This window comes from Pyrgilauda ruficollis, unplaced genomic scaffold (assembly GCF_017590135.1).
Source record: "Pyrgilauda ruficollis isolate IOZ18807 unplaced genomic scaffold, ASM1759013v1 scaffold29, whole genome shotgun sequence".
NCBI lineage: Eukaryota > Metazoa > Chordata > Aves > Passeriformes > Passeridae > Pyrgilauda > Pyrgilauda ruficollis.
Window position 1 is genome coordinate 12,434,646 of NW_024524266.1, and position 21,931 is coordinate 12,456,576.

Here is a 21,931-nt window from a genome sequence, read left to right on the forward strand (position 1 = left end):
GATTTAAATCTCACACTGTGATTTTTCTCTTCTCAGAGCCCCAAATCATGTTACTTGTAGTGCATTAATAGACTTTGAGCCTATACCCCATCAACTAGAGGTGCTGTCATTTTTACTAATAGCCATAATCTACAAATCTTGCAATCAATGAAACAACCTGTTTTCTCTCCCCCTTCCTAATTCTTTTGGATCTCACTTTCAGTTTTCAGGACTGATGGTTATGAAAACACTTGCAAAGTAAGAATGTGAATGGCAGACCAGCCAGCCTGGACTCTCTCCGTCCTCATCAAATATTTTTTTTTTTTTCTGAGGACTGCACTGTCAGCCTTGCCAGAGAGCTTTGCCTTCAGTGCTGATTTACTCCTTGCAAATAAGATGGGCTTGCAGCAGTATATTGCTGATGAAGCTAGACTGCAGTGACACAGGAGAATTAGTGCTGCTAAAGGGAAGAGACTTGGGGAAGTGATTTCAGGAATATTTCCAGCACCTGGGTGACTAAAATCTCACAGCTCATACAGTCTAATCCCATACTGCAAAAAGTCAAGCTACCTTCAGCAGAGACTATGACATCTTTTGCTCATGTGAAGTAAAAACTCAGGAATCTCTGCTGTGATTGAAATTCCCCAATGAAAGCAAATTTTTGCCTTCCAAGATCCTCTCCTTCCTCTTCCCCACCTCCATTCCCCCAAATTAGCCATGGTAACATGCCCTGCTTTTCAAATACCTGCTTGTATTTGTGTGATGGAGTGCATATTTAGTTTGCCTTCCTTCATTGCATTGTACTTGCCTCTGACTAATGATTAAAGCAAAGCAAAACCATTGTAGCTGGTTTTAACTGCCTCTGTTAGCAAAGAAGGGAGCTTGCAGTAAGTCAGGACACCAGAGCTGGACCACTCTGGGCTGCTCTCAAGCCAAGTCCTGCAAATATCACTTGGCAAGGTGTTCCCTACCTCACCCAGCCTGCTTTTACTTGCAATTATATTCACATTATTTTTAACATAACATTGTATTTGACAATAACATGGAGATGCTTTGGTTTTAGTTCTCTTATTTTTTGGGGGGTAATGGCTGTCTTCCTCTTATGAAGTAATACTAATCCAACCTCTGTAGCTACTGCATGTGCCTACTGAAATATCAGAGAGCATGTGCCTACTGCAATATCAGGTGGCTAGCATCCACTTGTGCTACACTGCCAGTTGGAAAGGTAGCAGGAGGTGCAGTTATATCATGCTGCTTTAAAGGCTGTAAGACTCTTCTTTTTCCTCCACAGAGGGAAGGTAAGTCACTCAGTAAAACAAGTGTTTACAGTCATAAGATTACAAAAGTTGTTTATTTTTGTTTGTTTCTAAAATGGATGTATACTTGTCTTCTTGTTCTACTGGGCAATAAAAGTTTCCTAAGCAGTTCAGTGAAAACCCTGATTCATAGAGGATTGGTGTTGGTGCTGCCTTGCATAGAGATGTAGTGTCTCCCAAAAGGAGTTATCATAAGACACTTGTAATCTTCTCAAGAGAAAGCAATTTAGGTGGTAGCTGGTGGAAAAGACCACGCCATTTTTCAGTTGAAGTCACCCTAACAGTCCTTTGATAGTAACAGGTGTCACATTCCTTAATCAGCTTTACTGTCTGCTGATTTCAATGAACTCAATGTCTGTAATGGAGAATCAGAGAGCTACTGCTGTATTTACAGTAGATGAGATCCTATAATATGGCTGAACAAGTCTCGTGCTGAAAGGAGTGGCTCTACAACCCCTCTGGTTCCTTTGCAGCTCTAGAGATGATCTATAACTTCTCTCCATTGTTTTGATAATGAGCAGGAAGTAGGACCACGTCTCTGTTTCTGCAGATTATCTCCCAAGCGTGGCACAGCCTGAGGCTGGGTTTGTGCCCTCAGCTGGGCAAGGAAACATACCTGGGAAAGGGATGGGGGGAGGCTGGGCTGCAGCTGAAGTGCTTGTGGCAAGGTGTGAGCCTGATACAGATATCAGCTGTACTTTCCACGTGCTAGACCTGAGGTTCAAAATTAGCTGGTACTGCAAAGCCCAGCTGTTGCAGGCAGCACACCATGACAACTCAGGACTGGCCTATCCAGAGCCATTAACTGCTGGGTGCCCTTAGATTCTTAAGCCTCAGCATTAGCAAGACAGCTGAGTGACTTTTGGCTGGGGTCAGCATGTAGAAACTTCCTCAGAGCTGTCTCAGCTTCTTAGCTTCCTTGAAATAGTTTCCCAAGAGATGTATTAATCCATTTTTACATATCATGAATGCTATTCTTAGGAGCTACCTTTGATTTGTTTAGTGTGGCAAGGCAGAATACAGAACTGTATTGAGCTGAATGTTTTAAGTGCACTATTCCCCCACACACTGCAAGCACACATCCTTACACAGACACGCCTCACCTTTGTCTCCATGTGAACCTACATCAAGTCATAAAGATTGAGTGGAATGTCTGTATTTTACTAAAAGAAAAAGAAGCCTCTGTGATATCATATATATGGCTAGTGAATTGGGTTTTCATGGTGGGGATTTTGTAGTGGGAGGGCTCCTGTGAGCTTCTGTGAAAGGCTAGAGAAGCTTCCCCCATGTCCAGCAGAGCCAAGGCCAGCTGGCTCCAGGATGGACTCGCCGCTGGCCAAGGCTGAGCCCATCAGCAGTGCTGATTGTGCCACTGAGGTAACATTTCTAACAACAGGGGGGAAAACCTGCTCTGGGAACAGCAGCAGTTGCAGATGGAGGAAGGAGAGAAACAGCCCTGCACACACACCAAGGTCAGTGAAGGAGGGAAAGGAAGTGCTCTAGGCAGAGATTCCCCGCAGACCATGGTAGGTCTGCTATCCCCCTTCAGCCCATGGAACACCATGGTGGAGCAGAGATCCACCTGCAGGATCCCTTGCTGGAGCAGGTGGATGCCCAAAGAAGTGGCACTGACCGTGTGAGAAGCTGGCCCTGGAGCAGCTCCTGGCAGGACCTGTGAAAAGCAAAACCTGCACTGGAGCAGGTTTGCTGGCAGGATTTGTGACCCCATGGGGGATCCACAATGGAGCAGCCTGTTCCTGATGCATGCTGTGGAAGGGACCCATGCTGGAGCAGTTGGTGAGGAACTGGAGCCCATGGGAAAGACTCACATTGGAGAAATTCATGGAGGATTGTTTCCTGTGGGAGTGACCCGAGATTGGAGAAGGTGAAAATTGTGAGGAGGAAGGCGTGACAGAGACAAGGTGTGATGAACTGACTGGAGCCCCCATTCCCTGACCCCCTGCACCTTGGGGAGGAGGGTAGAGAATTTGGGAATAAAGATGATATCAACAAGAGGGGAGTGTGTGTGAGGTGAAGGTGTTTCTGCAGAGGAGTGCAGCTCAAATTTGACAATTTATCTTATCTGGAAATGTGAGGCTCAACAGCTGTGCTCCAGCACAGGTAACAGCTGTAGCACACAAAAGATGGAGTCCCTTTGAGGTATAGATATCTGGGCTTGATTATGACACAGGTTCAGCTATGAGTGCACCTCAAGGGGAATCTCTGCACTCTTTTCCTTTCCTCTCACTTAGAAAAGTTACCTTGTATTTGATTGCCATTCATCATGCATGTGTGAGATCAAACTACCTTAAGTCAGTACTCATCAAATGGCTAACAGCTGGCAAACACCTGCTGAACACAACTGGAAATGGCTTCTAGAGGCAAGCATTCAGCAACCTTCAAAATAAGAATGCTCTGCGCTCTTCATTCTGCTTTTCAGTATGTCCATCACACGCCACTCCAAGCTGCAGCTGAGAAGAAAGGCACTGAACTACACAAATGTGGTAATGTTGTTGCTCATTCAAGTGTGACAACCTCTTATTTAGCATTCAGTTGCTTAATGAAGTGAAAAGATGACTTTGGATCATCAGTAGTTCCATTCTTATCCACATCCACGTCTATATCCTTATCTAATCTTTCAAAGCTAATCCATCCTACAACAAACTAGTGGGCCTCAGTGATGTTGCAACACGGAGAAAGTAAAACTTGCAGGTTGTCAGGAATCTGCATGGAATCCATTTTTCACCTAAGAAGGGCATTTTATTACTCCTGCTATCTCAAAGCACTCATCTGCAAGCAAACACCAGAGCAAAAGCTTTCTTCCCACCCGTGAAGCCGTTGTGCTATGCTTTCCCACAGATCATCAAAATAATTTGCATATGAATTTGCATAATAAGATGCATGTTATGTTTTGTAAGCAGAACAGTTGAAAAAACTATTTATTTGTTTATCTTGTTAATTACAGTTTTTTCCAATCATCACCTTTGAGAAGGCTGTGTACAGAGACACAGGATATTTTGCCACATGGTGCTCCTGGAGAAGTCACCGGCTGTTGGCAGCAGGCCTTCAAGGCTGCTTGAAGAAGCCTGAATGGAGGCTAACACATTTACCAGACTCAGGTGCATGGATATGCCACATGAACATGATGCATTTATTCTCCCTTGGACTGTGTATTTAAAGACAAATTAAAATAGATTCTTGTTTGGCATCAGCATTGAGCTCCACTATATGCATGGATTTGTGCAACTCCAATTGCAGACTGAGGAGACTCCACCTTGTTAAGAGGAACTGGAAATTAGGGTCATGATGCAAGAACTCCTGTACATTGTCTACCAAAAAAGCTTCTCTCTAACCCCAAACTAGTGCTATTATAACCCTGACAAGTTTTCTGTTTAGCTTAGGGCTCATTTGCTATGTCAGTGTACACAAACATAACACTGTGGTTGCCCTCATCTAGACCAGACCAGCCTACAAGCTACAGTGTGCACACCATTACAGAAAAACCAGCAAAATATGTATTGCTGTTTACAGGGAAGAGAAACCCCAGAATGCAGCAAAAAAGCAGTATCAGCAAGCAGTATTTGAAGTCCAGGATGTCACAAAAAAGGTTAAATATGATGTTAAACTTGCGCTATGTAAACTAGTTCAGTTTCCTTACTGTGCATTTTGAAATCAGTACCAAATAAAAGGAGTATATGAAAATGGGAATAAGAAAAGCTTATTGGTTGGACAAGTGCAGGAAAATGTTTTTAACAGAAAAATTGGAGAAACTACAGTAATTTGTTTAAACTTTACATGGTCTTAAATAAAGGCTATAATACTCACCAATTCATGTGTAAATCTATAGAGTCTATAGAAAAAGCCCAATGAACAGTAAGAACTGCAGGTTAATAAAACATATCAGGTCAGACAAACATGATACCCAAACTCACTGCAATTGCCTGTGTGTTATATAAAAGTATTCTAGTGCATGTAATGCTTATTGATTTCAGAAAAGCAAAGCACTTGATACGACACTGAATTATAAAACTAGCATTTGGTGCATGGGATACAAGGAAATATAATGGAGTGAAAAGTAGATCGATCAATGCAGAGGAGCAAAGTGATGCATCACTGTTCCCTAAGGGCAGAGCTTCTATTGGAACAGGGGCTCTTCTCAACCCATTTTCTACTGCCAAGATCTGGAAGAGGAGGCAATCAGAAAATGCACTTGTGCTTCCCTAATATTGTTTGGTTGGTTGGTTTTTGAGAGGAAAATGGCTGATGATTCATTACAAAATGGATATTTGGACGCAGATTTTTCTTTATTAACTTGTCTCTTGGCACACAGGTTCCTCTGGAAAGTGCAGCTCAGGAGCAGGAATTGCACTCTGAAAGATTTTTAACATTCAGAAAGCTCCACAATGACAACTATGACAGCTCTTCTTCCCAGCTGTCACAGGAGCTGAACTTTTGTGCTGTTTTATTTAAGGAATCCAATTAAATTGCTGGATTCTTAAAGGAGAATGTTTTGATGTTTCTATAAAAACTGTGGTGTTTCCTGGAAGCTTTAGTTCTCACCTCATGGGTTGCAGTGAAACCAAAAAAACCCAGGTTTCAGATCTGTATGGTAGAGCTGTGAAAGTCCTGGGAAACCTGCTCATCCAATCTTTCAGCCTGCTAGATAGGGTGTCAAGTACCAGCAGAGATGGGAACAACTTCCTGTGAGATCATGTGTTTTTCAAATAAGAAGAGCAGTTTCTTGTTGAAGATTTGAGTGCATGGAAAACAAATCTTTTATGCAAAATGAACAAAAAATGCATCTCTATCTCCTTGTGAAAATTTTCAGAGCCAAGATCTCTGAAACCTGCTCCCTTCAATGGCAGATCTTGTTCCATTTATCAAAGGATATGAGAACTTCTCGTGCTGCATAGTGAACTTCATGTAGCAAGGTCCACTCCTTTTCAGCTTTTTCCTTACAAGACCTCTGCAAATTTCAATTTTGCAAACAAAAAGGTGATCAGATTATATTCTCTGAAGATAAAGGTATGTCAGGGTGTAGTTATGGTTATTCAATCTAAAATAAAGTTTTGAATTTTGCCCTGAAAGGCTCCCTAGCAAGGGAAGAAAAAAAAATAAGAAGAGAAAAATAATTTCTTTCACAGATGCTCCTCTCCTACTAATGCCAAACTAGTTCTGTCCTTCTCCTCAAGGTATATTGTCAATCCCATTTTAAAGGACCTAGTACAAAACCCAAAGTTGTGTTTCTTATGTACCAGTGACTCTTCCTCAGCTGGTGTTCTTTCAAGCTCTTTCTGGAAAAAAAGATTTAATGTAAATCCTTGGTACAAGTGTACTGACTGCAGTACATTTTGCCCATTTCAGATGCAAGTTGGGACCTTGCTGTGGGTTTTTATGTATTTTTTAATAGTAAAGAAAGTACCAAGACAGTCTTATAGGGAAGGGGTTGTTCTAGTGTGGTTCTTTGCCACTCAGCCACAGCTCTGCCTCACTGGTTCCAGTGGTTCCCTTGTGGCAGAGGCAGGACAAAATATGGCAATAAGGACACTACTAAATTCTTTTGCTCTGCATTTACTCTCAGTTATCTCAGTGGCAAGAATTTTCTCTCCTGCATGCCTTAACAATTTTAAAAGAAAGTAATCTATTAGTTTTTCTTTAGACATGAAAAGTTTTTTGTCTATTGTGTCCATTAAAGCTGGACACGCAGATGGCATCTTCTGATAGAGAGCCAACATCAGCTCTATGGTGGCACCAGCTTTAATTTAAAGAAAACTACAGAGAACAACTCTGCAACTGAAGAAATTGTGGAGTGCATACTCTAATAAAAACTAAGACCTCTGAACCAGATAAACCATTTGACAAGTCATGGTACTTTTGGTTGCAAAGAGAGTAAAGACTTTCTTCAAATTGCCAGCTCTTAGATTTGCTGAGTGCAATCTTTGATAGTTTCAGATGGCTCCTTTAGAAAGCCTGCTGAACTCTGCTGGTCAACTAACTAGGATGAGAAATGCTAAATGCAGTGACTACAAGCTTTTGCTGGCAAAAAGCTTGGTAAAAAAACCTTTGTTTTCTTGGGTAATAGACAAGAATGGCTGGAAATGTAGACTATGGTAGCAACAAGAGATAATACTACATTGCACATTCCCAAATGCAAGAGCTATCAATCTTCTGAGCATTGTGGGTAACAGTCCTTCCAAAGTTACCCACCAGAGTGCACAAGTACTAGGAAGTGATAAATTATTAAAAATAAAACCAGATCCTTTTTGAAGTTCAGGAAAGCTTCAGTAAAGAACCCTTTCTCACTCCATGTGTTCCCAGTGTGGCTTTGATCCACTACTTGAATCTACCCTTGAGAGCATATAATGCCAGGTAGGAAAATACAGTGGGGTTATCTACAAATACTAGTACTGTGAAGAGCAGGAATTTGTATGAAACATCATCCTGTATTCTTTTTTTCCTGTTCTGTGCTGATTTTTCTGTCATCTTGTAAGAGGTACTTTGGGAGTATAATTTTCTGTGTAAATTTTCTCCAAATAACTGTTATTGGTTATTATTGTTCATGTTTCAATTGTATTATCCCCATTCTCAATGAGTGCTTCTGAACTTTAAGAGATAGGCATTATATTAACTTCAATATAGGTTTATATTTTTGGTAAAAAAAAAAAAAATTAAAAATACTATGAATTCCACAAAGTCAATGTGTCTAGAAAACACTAATAACCATGTTTTCTTGGTTTACAGTTTAGCATTACTTTTCCCCTCCTCTGACATCCATACAAAGAAGTTCATTATGCTGAATCCCCTGCAGCTAGTTTATAGACCTACTATGTATTCTGCAGTGAAATAAAACAAGCTTTGTTAAGAAGATTATGGCTCTGGTGTTTTAAAGGTCTGAAATTTTCACTGTGAATAAATGTTACTTGGGTGAAATACTACATACAAAAGCTTTGATCCCTGAAAACAAGCACATGTAATATAAATGTCCAGAAAGAACAAGATTTGAAAATGTAACAAAAATGCGTCTTTTAAAATCTCCATACCAAGTTTGGCTACAAATTTCTGTAGGAGTGAATTTCTAATTTCAACTCTTAAGCACTCTCTCTTTTAGCACTTTAAGGGCTAAGAAAACTCAAACTTAAGGAGCATTTTATTTTCTGGTAACTTAATTTTCTGGTTACTACTCATAGAAGTGTCTCTTATTTATCTCCCTGGCTCCACTGAATTAACATATAAAAACAAGTCACGTACAAGGAACAGCAAAGGCTCTGCCATGTACACTCTGTCATTAGGGTACACAGTCCACCCCTCCCATCATAGCTAAAACACAGACACAGGGGAGGCCAATTTTTAAGTACTGGCACTAAATCCAGTGGTCAACAGTCAGTGCTTGAAATTTCTGAGAGTAGGAAACACAAAAAAGCTTTGCTTTTGCAAATATTCTCTACATCAGTTCCTCTGTTTTAGGGAATCACTCTGCAGCAAAACCTGATATTGCTGCTTTTCTGTCTCAAAGTTTCTGTGGTTTGTGAGTTGTAAGTATTGATTTTATACCAACTCCAACACAGAAAACCAAGAAAAATTATTCAGGCAAGATTGTTTACTCAGGTTTAATTATCCATCTCCTTTGTCACAGTGATGGCCCAATAAAAACTGATTCCATGATGTGTCTGGAGCTCCCTGAGAGCAAGCCAGGGGCAGTGGGGCTGGGTGGTGCTCCCTAAGCCAGGACACCACAGGCATCCTGTCCTCGGTGCAGGGTTCTGGCAAGTGGCCATACCAAGACCCTAATTCCCTTACAGGTGCTGAGGTTTCCAGTTGCCTGTATGCTCACAGATTCTGACTGAACAAGTGACTAAGTTGTTCTGGCTACTAAATGGCCATGTAAATGTGAGTCATCTTTGACCCCTTGGTTAATTCTAGTTATTCCAGATTTGATCTAACTGGAAAATATGAAAATAATACTCTCAGTAAAAGAGAGATGATAAAAACACCAGAGAAATTCAGCAGTGTTAGGCGTTACCAACACTAAAATCAAATTTTCTTAAGGAGTAAATAAATTTTTCCTGTATGCTTGTAGAAGTTTTTTAACATTTAAACAAAGATGCAGGGGAGCTCTCACAGAATGAGTTCAGGAAGCTTTTCTGCACCAAATATGTTCTGAAATAAAGAAGGCAACTATGAGGTATGAGAAATCCAACTGGTCCAAAAAGCAAAACTCAGCTTATCATTTAATCCTATCGATCCCAGTGGCATTTTGTATTTTGCATGGTTTATGCCACTAACTTCTCTTCATTTAGGTAGATTGTTTAAGAACTAGGTTTATGTGTATGCTTGCTGCTGTCTTGCATTGGTAAAACCATAGCCCTTCCCATGTGCATTTTACGTTCTCTCAAGCAAGTCTTGCAGTCTTCTTAAGCACAAGGCCATGAAGAGCTGCTGGGTGGGTGTGGGATTTGATGTCTCTACAGCGTGTGCTTGAACAGTTTTTGAGAATTCCATCTGTTGGTTATGTCATCAACTTCTCCAGAGCTGAGAGAAGCTATTGGGAGTCTGTTTGATGAGAAGAGCACACCTCTGTTTTGCAGTGACTTTGTGCATGTCCTCATTGTGGTTTTAGTCTGCATCACCATTGACAAAAATAATTCAAATTTTTCACACGGGTTAGTTAATATAGGATTAAGAAATTTTAAAAAAGTGATGTCGTGATGCTTTATATTGTAAAAATGATTTTGTCTTTAGAAAGACAACTTAAAAGTTAACTGTTGTCTTGCTACTTTTGAAGCTTAAATCACATTAGAATTACTTTAAAATGTGAAAGACACATAAAATCAAGTGGCTTAAATGTTGATAATGAATCATCCTTTGAAGTTGCTAATTTCATCTTAATTTGGGAAATGTTGTTCAGTCTTTAACAAAAAAAGATATTGTTTTTTTGCCAGATAATTCCACAACTGATTTCAGAGTTATGCTCTAAATGAATCACAATCAAATCCAGATGAGTCTATAACAAAAGTTTTAAAACACTTTTTCGCACCTGCCAAAAAAGCTTCAGAATTACAGTAGATGATTCATCTTGTCAGTCTTGATTACATGATATGCCTCTTCAAGCCAGTCATTCCTATAAGCTGCAATTGAAGTGATTTTAAAATGCTTTCCAGTTATTTTGTACATTAGGTCAGGATTTCTCAGTCTCAAATTCTGTAAGAACAATCATGACAGAAAGGATGGAGAGAGACTTCCAGTAATTGAAGAGTACTGGTTTCTTTTGCAAATCAGCTATAAAATTAGAGCAATACTATCTTGTACCTTCTGAAGCTTACATTGAATTCACTGGAGAAAAATAAGGAATTGGTCACCAATTATTTTTCTTAAATGTACCTAAACCACATCATAGCAAAAACCAGTCAGTGACTGCATTCATTGATACATTTTGATTCTCCCAATACCTGTCTTAACTTTTGAGTCTAGTCATCAAAATTAATTCTAATTGTATTCATACTCTTTCTCAGATAAAAATGGGACTTTTTCAGAAAATTACAACTATTGTCACATGCAGTGAACTTTGTTCTGCCAGCCTCACAGCTGCTGTACAAGCCAGTGGATACCTGAGGGCTGTATTTTGGCTGGAAGCCAGCTGGGCAGGGATTGTCTGATGGACCAGCTGAGTCACATTAACTGGTCCATACCAAACCTGAACAGAGGCTGTAGCCGGTGGGGGCCGGGCTCTTCTCCCAGGCAACCAGCAACAGGACATGAGGACATAGTCTTAAACTGCCAGGGGAGGGTTAGCTTGGGCATCAGGAGGGATTTCTTCACAGAAGGGGTGATTAGATAATGGAGTGGACTGCCAAGGTGTTGCAAAATGTGGAATATGTAAAATTTGCTCAAGAAAGGATGTTCTTTGATGTTTGATTTTTGTATATGTTCAAGCTTAATCAAGAAGCAGGAGATTTAATATGTGAAACAGATAGCAGCTAGGAAGCAAGCTCTAAGTGATGTCCAGCTGTCAGAAAAACAACTTTAGAAAAACAATTGGTAGAATTGCCTTGTTAAGGTTTAGGGCTTGACACGCTGTGATGATCTGAGATGTAGCGGGAGGTTAACAAACCTTGGGGAGAAGGATGTCTACTGATAGTGGACACAAAGAATGCAGAATTTACAGGCCACAAGGACATCTGGCAGAACTCCCAACATTAAGAAGAAACTAATAAAGCTAAGTCAGCAATTGTGCTGAAGTCTTCCAGCTGGGTAAGAGGTAATTCTGGCAGGGGGAGATTGGGACCACTGACTCACTGCCCACCAACCCAGCAAACCCACTGCGCCAGAAGAGAATCGTAAACCAATAGAACACTGATTAATAAGAGAGCTATGTAACTTGTAGCCAATGACCACTAATTCTTTTGTTTGCTAAAATCTATAAGTAGTAAAAAGTTTTGGTAGTTGGTGTGCTTGAATCATAGAATACCACTAAGCACTCAAGCTTGCCCGACCCTGAAACAAAACAATATCTCTCTCGAGTATTATTACTAGCTTTTCACACAGCACGTCATGAATCCGATTTTTGTGGACGACATGGTGCTCGAGTCACCGTCCTTGGAGGCGTTTAAGGAAAGGCTGGACTTGCCGCTCAGCGCAATGGTGTGGCTGACACGGTGGTGCTCAGTTACAGGCTGGACTCGATGGTCCCAGAAGTCTTTTCCAACCTGACTGAGGGCAGGGATTGCGACTCCAAGGGCCATTTTGGGCTGAGGGCAGGGACTGCGACTCCAAAGGCGGCCTGACCCCCCAGCGCTACCCGCGCGGAGCGGCCGCGCCCGGGCAGGAGCCGCGGCCGGCGGGAGCGCAGCGGAGCCGGGCGGGCCGCGCCATGCGGCTGTGCGGGGCGCTGCTCAAGAACCCCATCCCCAAGCAGATCGAGTACTACTCGCGCTTCTCCCCCTCGCCCCTCTCCATCAAGCAGTTCCTCGACTTCGGTGAGTGCCGGGGCCGCGGGGTAAACCCCGCTCCCCTCACGCCCCCGCCCCGCCCCGTCCCCCGCGCGCCGACGTGCGCGTGCGCGGAGCGGGCTCGGCGCTCGCCCCTCCCGCCGGGGGGGTGAGGGGTCGCCGCGGCTCTCCCCGGGAGCGGCGGCCGGCGCGCAGGGCCCACTCCTCGGCCGCGGCTCCTCGGCCCGCATCGGGAGCGCGGCCGGGGCCCGGCCCCGCAGGCCCCGCGCTGACACCCCCGGGGCCCGGGCGCGGTGCCGGTGGCCGGCAGACAGCCGCTGCTCGCCTCGCCGAGGGGCCGGGAGAGGCGAGCTTGCTCCTCCGTCTTGCGTTGTCCCCAGACACGGGTGCCATTGGGATGGGGATCAAAATCGGGGTTCCTGAGCTGACGTTTTGTGGCTTAGCGAGTGAAGGAGTAAGTTAATGGTCTTGAGCGTGAAAATGGGAATCTGCCGTGCTGAGATCGGCTTACTTAAAGCTCGGGCATGAACTCTTAATCGCACTTGCATAGGAGACCTATTTGTGTAAAATTCAGGAGCACTTCAGGAGGTGTTGCTGATGATCAATAGCATTTTTCTTTTCAGAAGCCCTGGAATGAAATCCAGGAGTGGTTTGTGTTGTTGTTAAAAAACATGCTTCCATCTAGATAACGATAAGCCCATATCTGTATCGGAGGTTATTTGACTCTTGCTCTCTGACACGAAAGTCGTTGAGATTTTATTATCATATAAATATTGCTGGCAGAGTCACTGTAAAGGCCGTGTGTAGCATCGTGAAGCTTAACAGAGTGTTTCTTCATTCCACTCTTACAGTAAGGGTACAAAAGGACAAAAATAAGCTAGTGTTCAGCCAGAAAGTGATTAAAAGTGAATACAATTGCACAATTCTGGTAATAGTATTAGTGAAAGAATGCTGTAAGTACAGAAAGCCAGTAATGGGCTTGATATGTTGTCTCAGTGAAACAGGATTTTGTACCATTAAAAAAAAAAAACCAACCAAAACCCCTTGTCTCCACTTGAAGGAGAACCTGACTAGAAGCTGTGCTTTCTTTCTCTGGTCTCCACTCACCTGATTTGTTACCTCTTCCCCACCCCTTCCTGTGCTGCTGGGCTTCTTCCCTAGCATTGATGCTTCTTAGGCTGTGTTTTTCTGTACTGACAAGAACAGTGGCCTAAAGCTTAGAATATCTTTATTTTAGCCCTGGCACTAAACAAATTGTGTCACCTTAGCCTATTTGAAAGTTGGGTTTGTGAATTGTTGCTGGGGAAGTATTGGTGATTGTGAGCCTTTTCAGTTGTGACTAAAGAGGTGTAAAGATTTCAGGATTTGCTTTAATGCCTTGGATGTTCAGACTAAACTTTGCTTTTTGGTTAGGATTTCTACAGTTCTGTGTTGCCCTGCATTACTGTTTGCCTTTGGACATCTCTTCTGTGGCAGCCTTTTCATAATGCTGCATTTGTTTTGACATTGTGGTGCCTGTATTACTGTATGGTCTCGTGATTCTTCAGAAGAAGTAGTTTTATTTTGCAATTTTAAGCCTGGCTTCTGTTACTGGAAACGAACAGAATGAGAACAGGACGTTACAGCCAGCCTTATTCTTTAAACATGCTCCAGTTGTCACTGGATGTGTCATTGGAATCTTCTCTGTGTGTGGCTATGTATTTAAGGGTCTTCGTGTCTTAAGACTGATGGGAAACTATCTAGTCACTGACATTTAAAACCTCTGAAGAAAAAAAAGTCTATGGTTTAGTCTTGAAAGGTCATCAGGAGTTTCTAAAATTAGTGGGTTTATGTTGTATCAATCTTGCTAAACCTATCACCTTGATCTTAATAAGTTTTATGGGCCACTTAACATCTCCACTTACTTACTCTTTAATGCCTGTATTTATTTGAGAAAACTCAAGTAGGAAAATTACAGCAGTTTAAGCAAATAAATGGAACCCAATGTAGTTACTTAACTTACCTGATCCTAAATGTTTACAGCTTTGGGTAATTTCAAGTTCAGCTGGAGTCTTCATAGGCCTAGAGGAAAAATTGACATCAAAATGTAAGTGATAGTGCAAAAGTTTTCCCACTTGAGGTGTGGAAGGCCTGGACAATATGCACCATGTCAGGGAACTGTGTTATTTTTATCTGAGTTAGCCAAAAAAGAATTTGCTGGTGCTGCAGGACACAAGTATTCAAGAGAGAAAATATGCCAAATATAAGGAGCACAGTACTCAAGGTGCATTTCAGTTATGTTTGTTCATTTGTAAGAATGTTTGATGGGAAGAAGACACTGTTTTGTGGTTGGCTTATAGAGGCTGTTTAATGTTTCACTTCAAAAGAAATGGTCTTTTTAAGTGAGCTACGTGAATGTAGTGCTAGTTTTAAAAAAACGTGGCTGAATTTTCAACAAATGTTGAAGAAGAGTAAACCCAAAGGAAATGTGTGAATAACCCTCTCCTGGCTGTCTGATTTTGTTTTCTGATGCACATTTCTCATACGGAATTTAGACTTACTGTGATTTGTATTTGTGTGAAGAAAGTTTTTTGACTTAATTTCTGACAATAGTGAAACTACAATGTGTTCTTTGTCTTTTTTTATATTGGTTGCATTGGTTTAGACTAAGTTGACTTACAAATTTGTAAAATTCTGGTGAGCTGGGAAGGAGAAATTTTGTATTTCTTGTGAGCTGAAGGGTCTCTTCAAAGATAATTGGTGGCAATATATATTGAGGTACAGCTTGGGCTTCTTTAAATTACTGACTAGCAGTGTGGGTTGTATGGAGCACATTTGTGTGCATAGTGAGGCTGTAGAGTCTCTATTTCTTTCCAGTGATATAAATTAATGACATTTATTTTAAAACTCTCTCTGCTTAATTCAGTTGTTTAAACCACTATAAGAGACAGTTTGTTTAAAGTAGCTTGCTAGTACTAAAAGCCTGTGAAGCAAACCAGAAGGCAATAGTTAAAGCAGTGACACTTGCTTGGTTTTTGTAGCTGAGTCCTGTTTGTGCCCATGTTCTGTTGAGCTTGCAGCTGTCTTTGTAGCTGCTGTGAGTGTGTCAGAGGTTACTGTGCCGTGGGCTTGGGACCTCTGTGTCAGAAAGTCTGAGCGTTCACTCTGTGCAGCATTTTTCTTTCTTTCTGTGTGTACACTTTCTGTTTGCACACTCCTGAATTCTGCTCAGGCAGTTTGTTTTATGACAAAGTGCATTTCCCAAGGTTCTTGTACAATTTCATTCCTCTGCAAAAGAATGACCTTCTGTAAGTGTGTTTCAATATAAACAAATTTTGACCTTGTTTAATGCTAGCATGTCACTCCAGGTTTATCCAGGCCTCCATAATTATTCTGCTCTGGAAAAAAAATACAAAATCTACCAGTTGGATTCAGCTATGTACTTCCAAACTTCGGTAGTTCCTCTGGAAGTTGCTTTTTGGTAGATTTCCAAATGCAGGTGTACCTTAATGACCCAGACTAAATTAAGTCCTAAAATATCTTTTCTGAAAAGAAGTTGTGAGTAGAGATGTCATCTAACATTCAGGTCCGTGGATCTTTGTATATTTTGAGGGCTAGACTGTTTGAGGGGGGGAAAAAAAGAAAGAAAGCCCATTCTGGAGATTCATATTGATGAAGCATCTCAATTTAGCCTTGCTTCAGCATGTAAGGTAGGCCTTAGTGACAGGTTAATCCAAAATACCCAATGCTTAATCAGCAAACACACACATGGGTAACCAATTGGTCAGTCTCTTGCCTGGGGAAGTAAAATAACCTGTCTGAGTAAAGTAGAGTTGCTTTTCTAGGAGTGTCTCAGCATTTAAAAAAGCCACCCAGAGACGTGAGCTGCTGGTGCCTGCCCTGCAGCCTGTCCTTGGCGTGAGTCAGCCTGGGAGAGCTGCACGAGTGCTGAACCCTGCCCCAGCTGGCAGGAACCACACAGCTGCTTCTTCACATCAGGGTACCTCAGCTGTCAGTAAAGTTACTGACAAATGTTTTGTCAAATGAATGGTTGTACTGCAAAGGTTACATATAATTAAGCACAGACGAAGAGATGAGTGAAGTATAAATGGTGTAATCCTTTGATCATGCATGAAAGAGTCATTTGGAGCTGTGTTAGTGCTGTGTTGTGAATGTGTGCCAAGATACTGTACTCAGGTAATCCTGTCATTGCTGCTGCTCAGCTGACCAAGTGTCTGAGACCTGAGTCTGAAGTGTGTTTTGTCAGAAATATGAACCATCTGCTTTTGGGGCTTGTTTACTACTGAAGCTGTCTTGGCCAGTTGTACCTAGCTGTATTCTGTCCTTTTTTGTTTCGTGTTTCAAATGAAATGCATTGGATGAATTGTGTACCTAAGGGGTTAAACTTGCTATTTTGTTAGCTCTTTGAACATGTCATATATTAGTGTTCACATACCACAAATGAGTTTGGATAAAAAAGCTTGTGCTGAAGACAGAAGATAGTGAATCACAGTGAATTCTTGTTGTGGAATGTGACTTAGGAGATCCTGATTTTGTAGGTTATAATCAAAATATTTGTGGTGACTGTTGCAGTTAGTGGCATTGAAAAGTATCACAAAGGTTGTAATTTAGTAATTTTACTGTACTGAGAACAGCTGAGCATGCAGCAGATAATCATAATGAGTGCATGGAGCTGTTGTGCCCTGGGGCATATGTGGAGGAAAACATGATCAATAGATCCTTCTTATTTTTCAAATACAATTTTTGGTACGGAATTGTTTCGTTTATGTCATACCTATTAAACTTGTATGTCTTGGGGAAACATATAGGCCTCTTCCAAAATGACATAAAGAGCAAATCAGGTATCAGCGTTGCTATTGGCTGCTGCCATTTGTACAAGCAATATTAGATTGGGGTTTTGCAAGAGTGTTTATGCCTCATGTTGCCTTCTTTGTAGAGGCATGGATCTGAGCTGAAAGCCTGCCACTGGAAGGGTAACTGGCAGATACAGCTTGAACAACAAAACATGTGGGGGCAGGAAAGATCAAAACCTGCCTCATGTCTCCAAATAAGATTAATCTTATAGAAGATGGCTGTTGGAATATTTTTCTACACAAAAAGATATTGAAAGATTTCTATTTTTTTTTAATAGAACATTAGTGGAGAGACTGTGCATCTATAGCACTTGCAAAGTTTAGGGCTAAAAGATACTAAACCTGCTATTTATTGATTGCAGTTGTGCTTTTTCTGCTGCTCTCTGTGCCTTGTTCTTAAAACCTTAGACTTGATTTAAATGCATCTTCAAAGCAAAAATGTCCTCTTCGCATGAATGTTAACCATTGGTAGGCTGGCCACTGCGTGGCATCAGGAAGATGAATGCTAGTCAGACATTACTGTCTTTTATTTTCAGCTTCCATCCAGCAGTTTCATCAGAGCTTTTGTTGGTGAGTTGGGATCCTTTGATGCCTGGAATATTTGCCCTATGTGGTATATGTACATTCTGGTGGAGTTATCTTTCTTGATTTCGTAAAGATAAATAGATTAAATGTTGTATTTGCAGTCTTACAAAAAATACCATGGAATTAATCTGTTACTGGCTTTTCCAGAATTTTCAGTATTGTTCTTCAAATATGTCTTTTAGAACTTTAAATAGAATCCCTTTAGGAGTTTTGTGGAACACTGGAATCAAATTGTTTTACTGCTGTTTAGTTTTTACCTTGAAAGGCTACCAGTGACAGCTGGATGTGCAAGCTGGATTGTCTGCCTGCTTTTGTTCTTGAATTCTTCTGCAATTACCACTTTTCCATGTCCACTCCTTCATTCCCTAGATATGGGAGTGAATAAAGTTTACATTTCAGAACATTAAAAAGGGTTTCCTTTGAATGGGCTGTAGCACAGCAAGTAAGCTGGAAGCCTTTTTGATGCAACTGTTATTTATAACCTGTTCCTATTTACAACTGGCAGTTGCTGGCAGGCAGTGATGTTCCAATACTATATATAATATTGAAGGGTTTTATAAGGCCTAGTATTGACTGGATGGAAGGTCTGGAAGAGTCATTGTGGTTAGGTAACTTTGTTCAGCAGTCACTATTGAACTGTGGTACGATAGAGATATTGGAGTGTGGGAGCACTGTGTAATACTAGATTGTGATGCATTTCATTTACAGAATTATGTCTATCAGTCGCTTTTACAGGCTGTTTATTCAATAAAGGAATACTTAATTTCTGTGAGACTTAATTGAAACTTCATATATTCTGAATTCAGTATTTTAGTATAGTTATAGTACAAATTCCATAAATTGCTGTAGATGATCAAACTGGATCACCAAGATGATTTTTTTTCTTCCTCATAAGCATTGAAAATTCTGCCTTCAGTACCTGGTTTGGCTGGCCACTTTTGCCTGTAAGCACAGGCTAGTAGTCTACAAGTGAGCATCCTTCAGCTGTTGGAATTGCTTGAGTTTGTTTCCCAAAACAGCAGAAAATTTCTCAGTCTGTGTTGTGTTTGTCTATGGATTGATCAGAGGAGCTGTGCAATTCTCTGCCTTGGGATGCTGGGAAGGGAGTGATCTTTCCCTGCACATGGATGTGTCTGCATGCTTGAGCTTTTTTGTATTCCCTGAAGATGGTGCAGTGTGTAAGGACACAGCTGAATGCCTTGGGTGAAAAAGAGAGGACAAGAGCTCCCCATCTGCATGAAGCAACAAACAACGCCAGTGGGTTTGTTTATTTCTTTTTAGCAAGTAGCAGAAGCAGTGGAGAATGCTGCTTGACAGAAATTGAGGGCTTGGGAAGCTTCTTTCTAGCGGGACAAAAAGACAGGATTTGTAAGTCTTGAAGATCTAAGAATGTTTGGGACATGTTTTTCTTCTAGCAACTGGTAGAAATTGTTGAAATGCCTTCTTTAAAGTAGATGTAAACTAATAAGGAGGCAATTGAAAATCTGAAATTAAATTTTGATTAAAATGAACATGAATTTGGTAGCATTCTTTCTCTGGAATGGAAGAACTGACAGCCAGTGTTAAAAATAGCATAACTTCTGCAAGCCAAGAAAACAGGCTGATAGGGTCTCTCCTAAGACATAAGGAGGAGTATAAGATGATCTATCAGTTTGAGAAAGAGCAATTCTGATGCAGACAAAAGATAGGAAAGCAGCAGAACAGTGTTACGATTTCTAGAAATACTGTTGATTAAAAAACCTATGAAAGCTGGAAGCAAGGACATCCTGTCTTGGGTTGCAGTACAAATAACAGCCAAGGTGAAAAGTCATGGGATAGAAAAGCAGATAAAAAGATGTTGAGATAATTCATAGCAACTGGGGAGAATGCTGAAGTGAAACATTTACTTGATGGAAGTAAGTACATAGTGATAAAGACTGTTGAATTAATCTTTGCTTTGGTCTTCAGAAAAAGATGAATTGTGTCCAGAAACATAAAGGAAATCACAACTCTCCCCTGACCCAAATTTTAGATAAGCTGAAATATGTCTACATCCTGTTAGTGGGTTCCAGTGGAAGTAAATCAGTTCTATGTGTTGTGAGTAGTTGAGCACTTTCTTCTGCAAATGTGTGTGGCCTGGTGCAACTCAGCTCGTGTTTGTGGGCTCCATGGAAATAATGAATGGTGATGGCCCCAGGGCTTTGGAAGTGGGAAAATAAACTGCTTGTCTGTCAGAGAAAAGGAAGAGGAGGACATTAGAGTTAAATCAGCTTGTCTGAAGTAGGTGAAAAAGAGATGGAGCTAATAATGAAGGAATGCATAGATAAGCACCAAGAGATAGTGAGGTAGTAAAGAGACAACAGATTGTGTTGACCTGGTCTAATTTCCATGTTAATTTGCTGTGTGCTAAGGCAGTAGTAATAGGTGCTGTACCTGGCTTTTTATGAAGTTTGGCATAGCCCCGTGTGGCATTCTTCATTAAAAACAAACAAACAGAACTCAATGTACAAAACAATGGAATAACTGCAAGGTGAGGTTGTTATACCAGATGTTCAGTGTTATGGTGGGTTGACCCCATCCGGCAGCTGAGCACCGGAGTACTCAGGTACTTGCTCCCCTCCTTCCACCCCCACTGGCATGGGGAGAGAAAAGGGAGGGCAAAAATGAGAAAACTTATGGGTTGAGAACAAGACAGTTTAAGAAGTAAAGCAGAGAGGAAGAGAATCAAGTGATGCACAGGCGGTCACTCACCACCCCTCAGAAGGAGAGCTGTGCCCAGCCAGTCACTGTGTGATGGACATATTGGGGGACAAAGCCAACCAGTTGGTTATTGCTGGGCCTGGCATCATGTCATATAGAACATCCCTTTGTCCATCTCAGGTCGGCTCCCTGGCTCTGTCCCCCCTCCAGCCTGTTACCCACCCCCAAGCCCACTTGCTGGGGTAGGGAGTGAGTGCAGGAGAGTGAGAAACCCTTCAGAAGCTGTGCAGGTCGCGTTCAGCCATGGCACAAACAGCCCCTTCTGAGCACTGAGAGCAAAACTGGCTCCAGCAGCCAGCTCACACATGTTGGTGGAGAACATTTCATAAATACTCTATGTTGCACTAGCAGTCATAGATTCTCACAGGACTGTGTTGTGAAGAGTGAATGGTATGTCTGTCTCCAGTCCCCCTTAAATCAGCATAATCCATCATAAAATTAGGCATAGATTTAGGAATTGTTTTATCTAATTCCACAGTTACTGTATTAGAACAGCTTTTCTTTTTGCCAGTTATGCTTAATATAATGGGCTTTTTTAAAAAAACACCTTTCCTCAAAACTGCTGAAATATTTTACAAGCTGCTACTTATCCTTTTAAAAATATTTGGGGTTTTGTGTTTATCTGGAGTCAGTTAAATGTAATTTTTATTTTTGGAAATACTAGGTTGAAAGGATAAATTAGAGCAATGAACTGTAACTCTTAAGGTTAGTTCTCTTTTTTCTGATGCTTTGTGTGTTATAAGAGGCTATTTTATTGACTTTGTTTCCTTTAAACCTTTCTATGTAAATGTGACATTCTCTCACGTTTCTTTGTTCTGTTTTAATTATTTTCTGTTAGCTTGTAGTCAATGCAAAAAAAGTGACACAGTATTACAAATATTTTCACTGACTTAATTCATTAAAATAGTAGGCTTGTGCAAATTATAAGTAGCATTTTTCAGTATTAGGTTTAAGACTGTGAATAGAGAGAGAAGCAAATTTTTTTTGCTAAAAATAACTTACATTTCAACTGCTACTTGTTTGGTTTAGTCCTTGTTTGTGCTTTTCTGAATGATTTTTATAGATTGCAAAAATGCCTTCAAACTGATTACATAGAAGAATACTCTAACCTTTTTTATAATGTGTTTTGTTAATGATCAGAAGTGTTTTGAAACAAGATGTTTAACAGTCTAATACATTTCACCTCAGTGAGACTGAAGGGGAACTGGAGCATGTGGTATTGGCAGTATTTTTATGTAATTGGTTTTAACTGTGTGAGTCTTTTCTCATAAACATTAATTTTATTTATGCTGGGGATTTGGAATAGCTTTTTCTTTGGCAGGTTGTCAGGAACTAGAGGATAAAGCAGGGATTTGTATTTTTCTGCAATGGTTAGAGAGAATTATGGAAGTTTTTCATAAAGGTTAGGAAGGAAGTTGTCAAAGTTGTGAGAGCTTAGGGAGAGTGTTAAACATTTGGAACATCTAATTATAATCTTCAATGTGAAATACATTTTTACCTCTTATGGGAGGAA

General features: G+C 40.9%; 1 protein-coding gene across 2 annotated transcripts in view; it reads left to right on the plus strand.

The window, feature by feature from the left end:
- The first annotated feature begins 12,088 nt into the window (after positions 1 to 12,088).
- PDK3 (pyruvate dehydrogenase kinase 3) overlaps positions 12,089 to 21,931 on the plus strand; it is a 54,167-nt gene continuing 44,324 nt past the window's right edge. For both annotated transcript variants that reach the window (XR_005955532.1, XM_041472518.1), the window contains exon 1: positions 12,089 to 12,268. Coding sequence is in view for 1 of the 2 variants with exons in the window: in XM_041472518.1 (XP_041328452.1) it covers positions 12,163 to 12,268 (106 nt within the window). In the remaining variant the exon portion in view is untranslated. The remainder of the gene's footprint in view (positions 12,269 to 21,931) is intronic.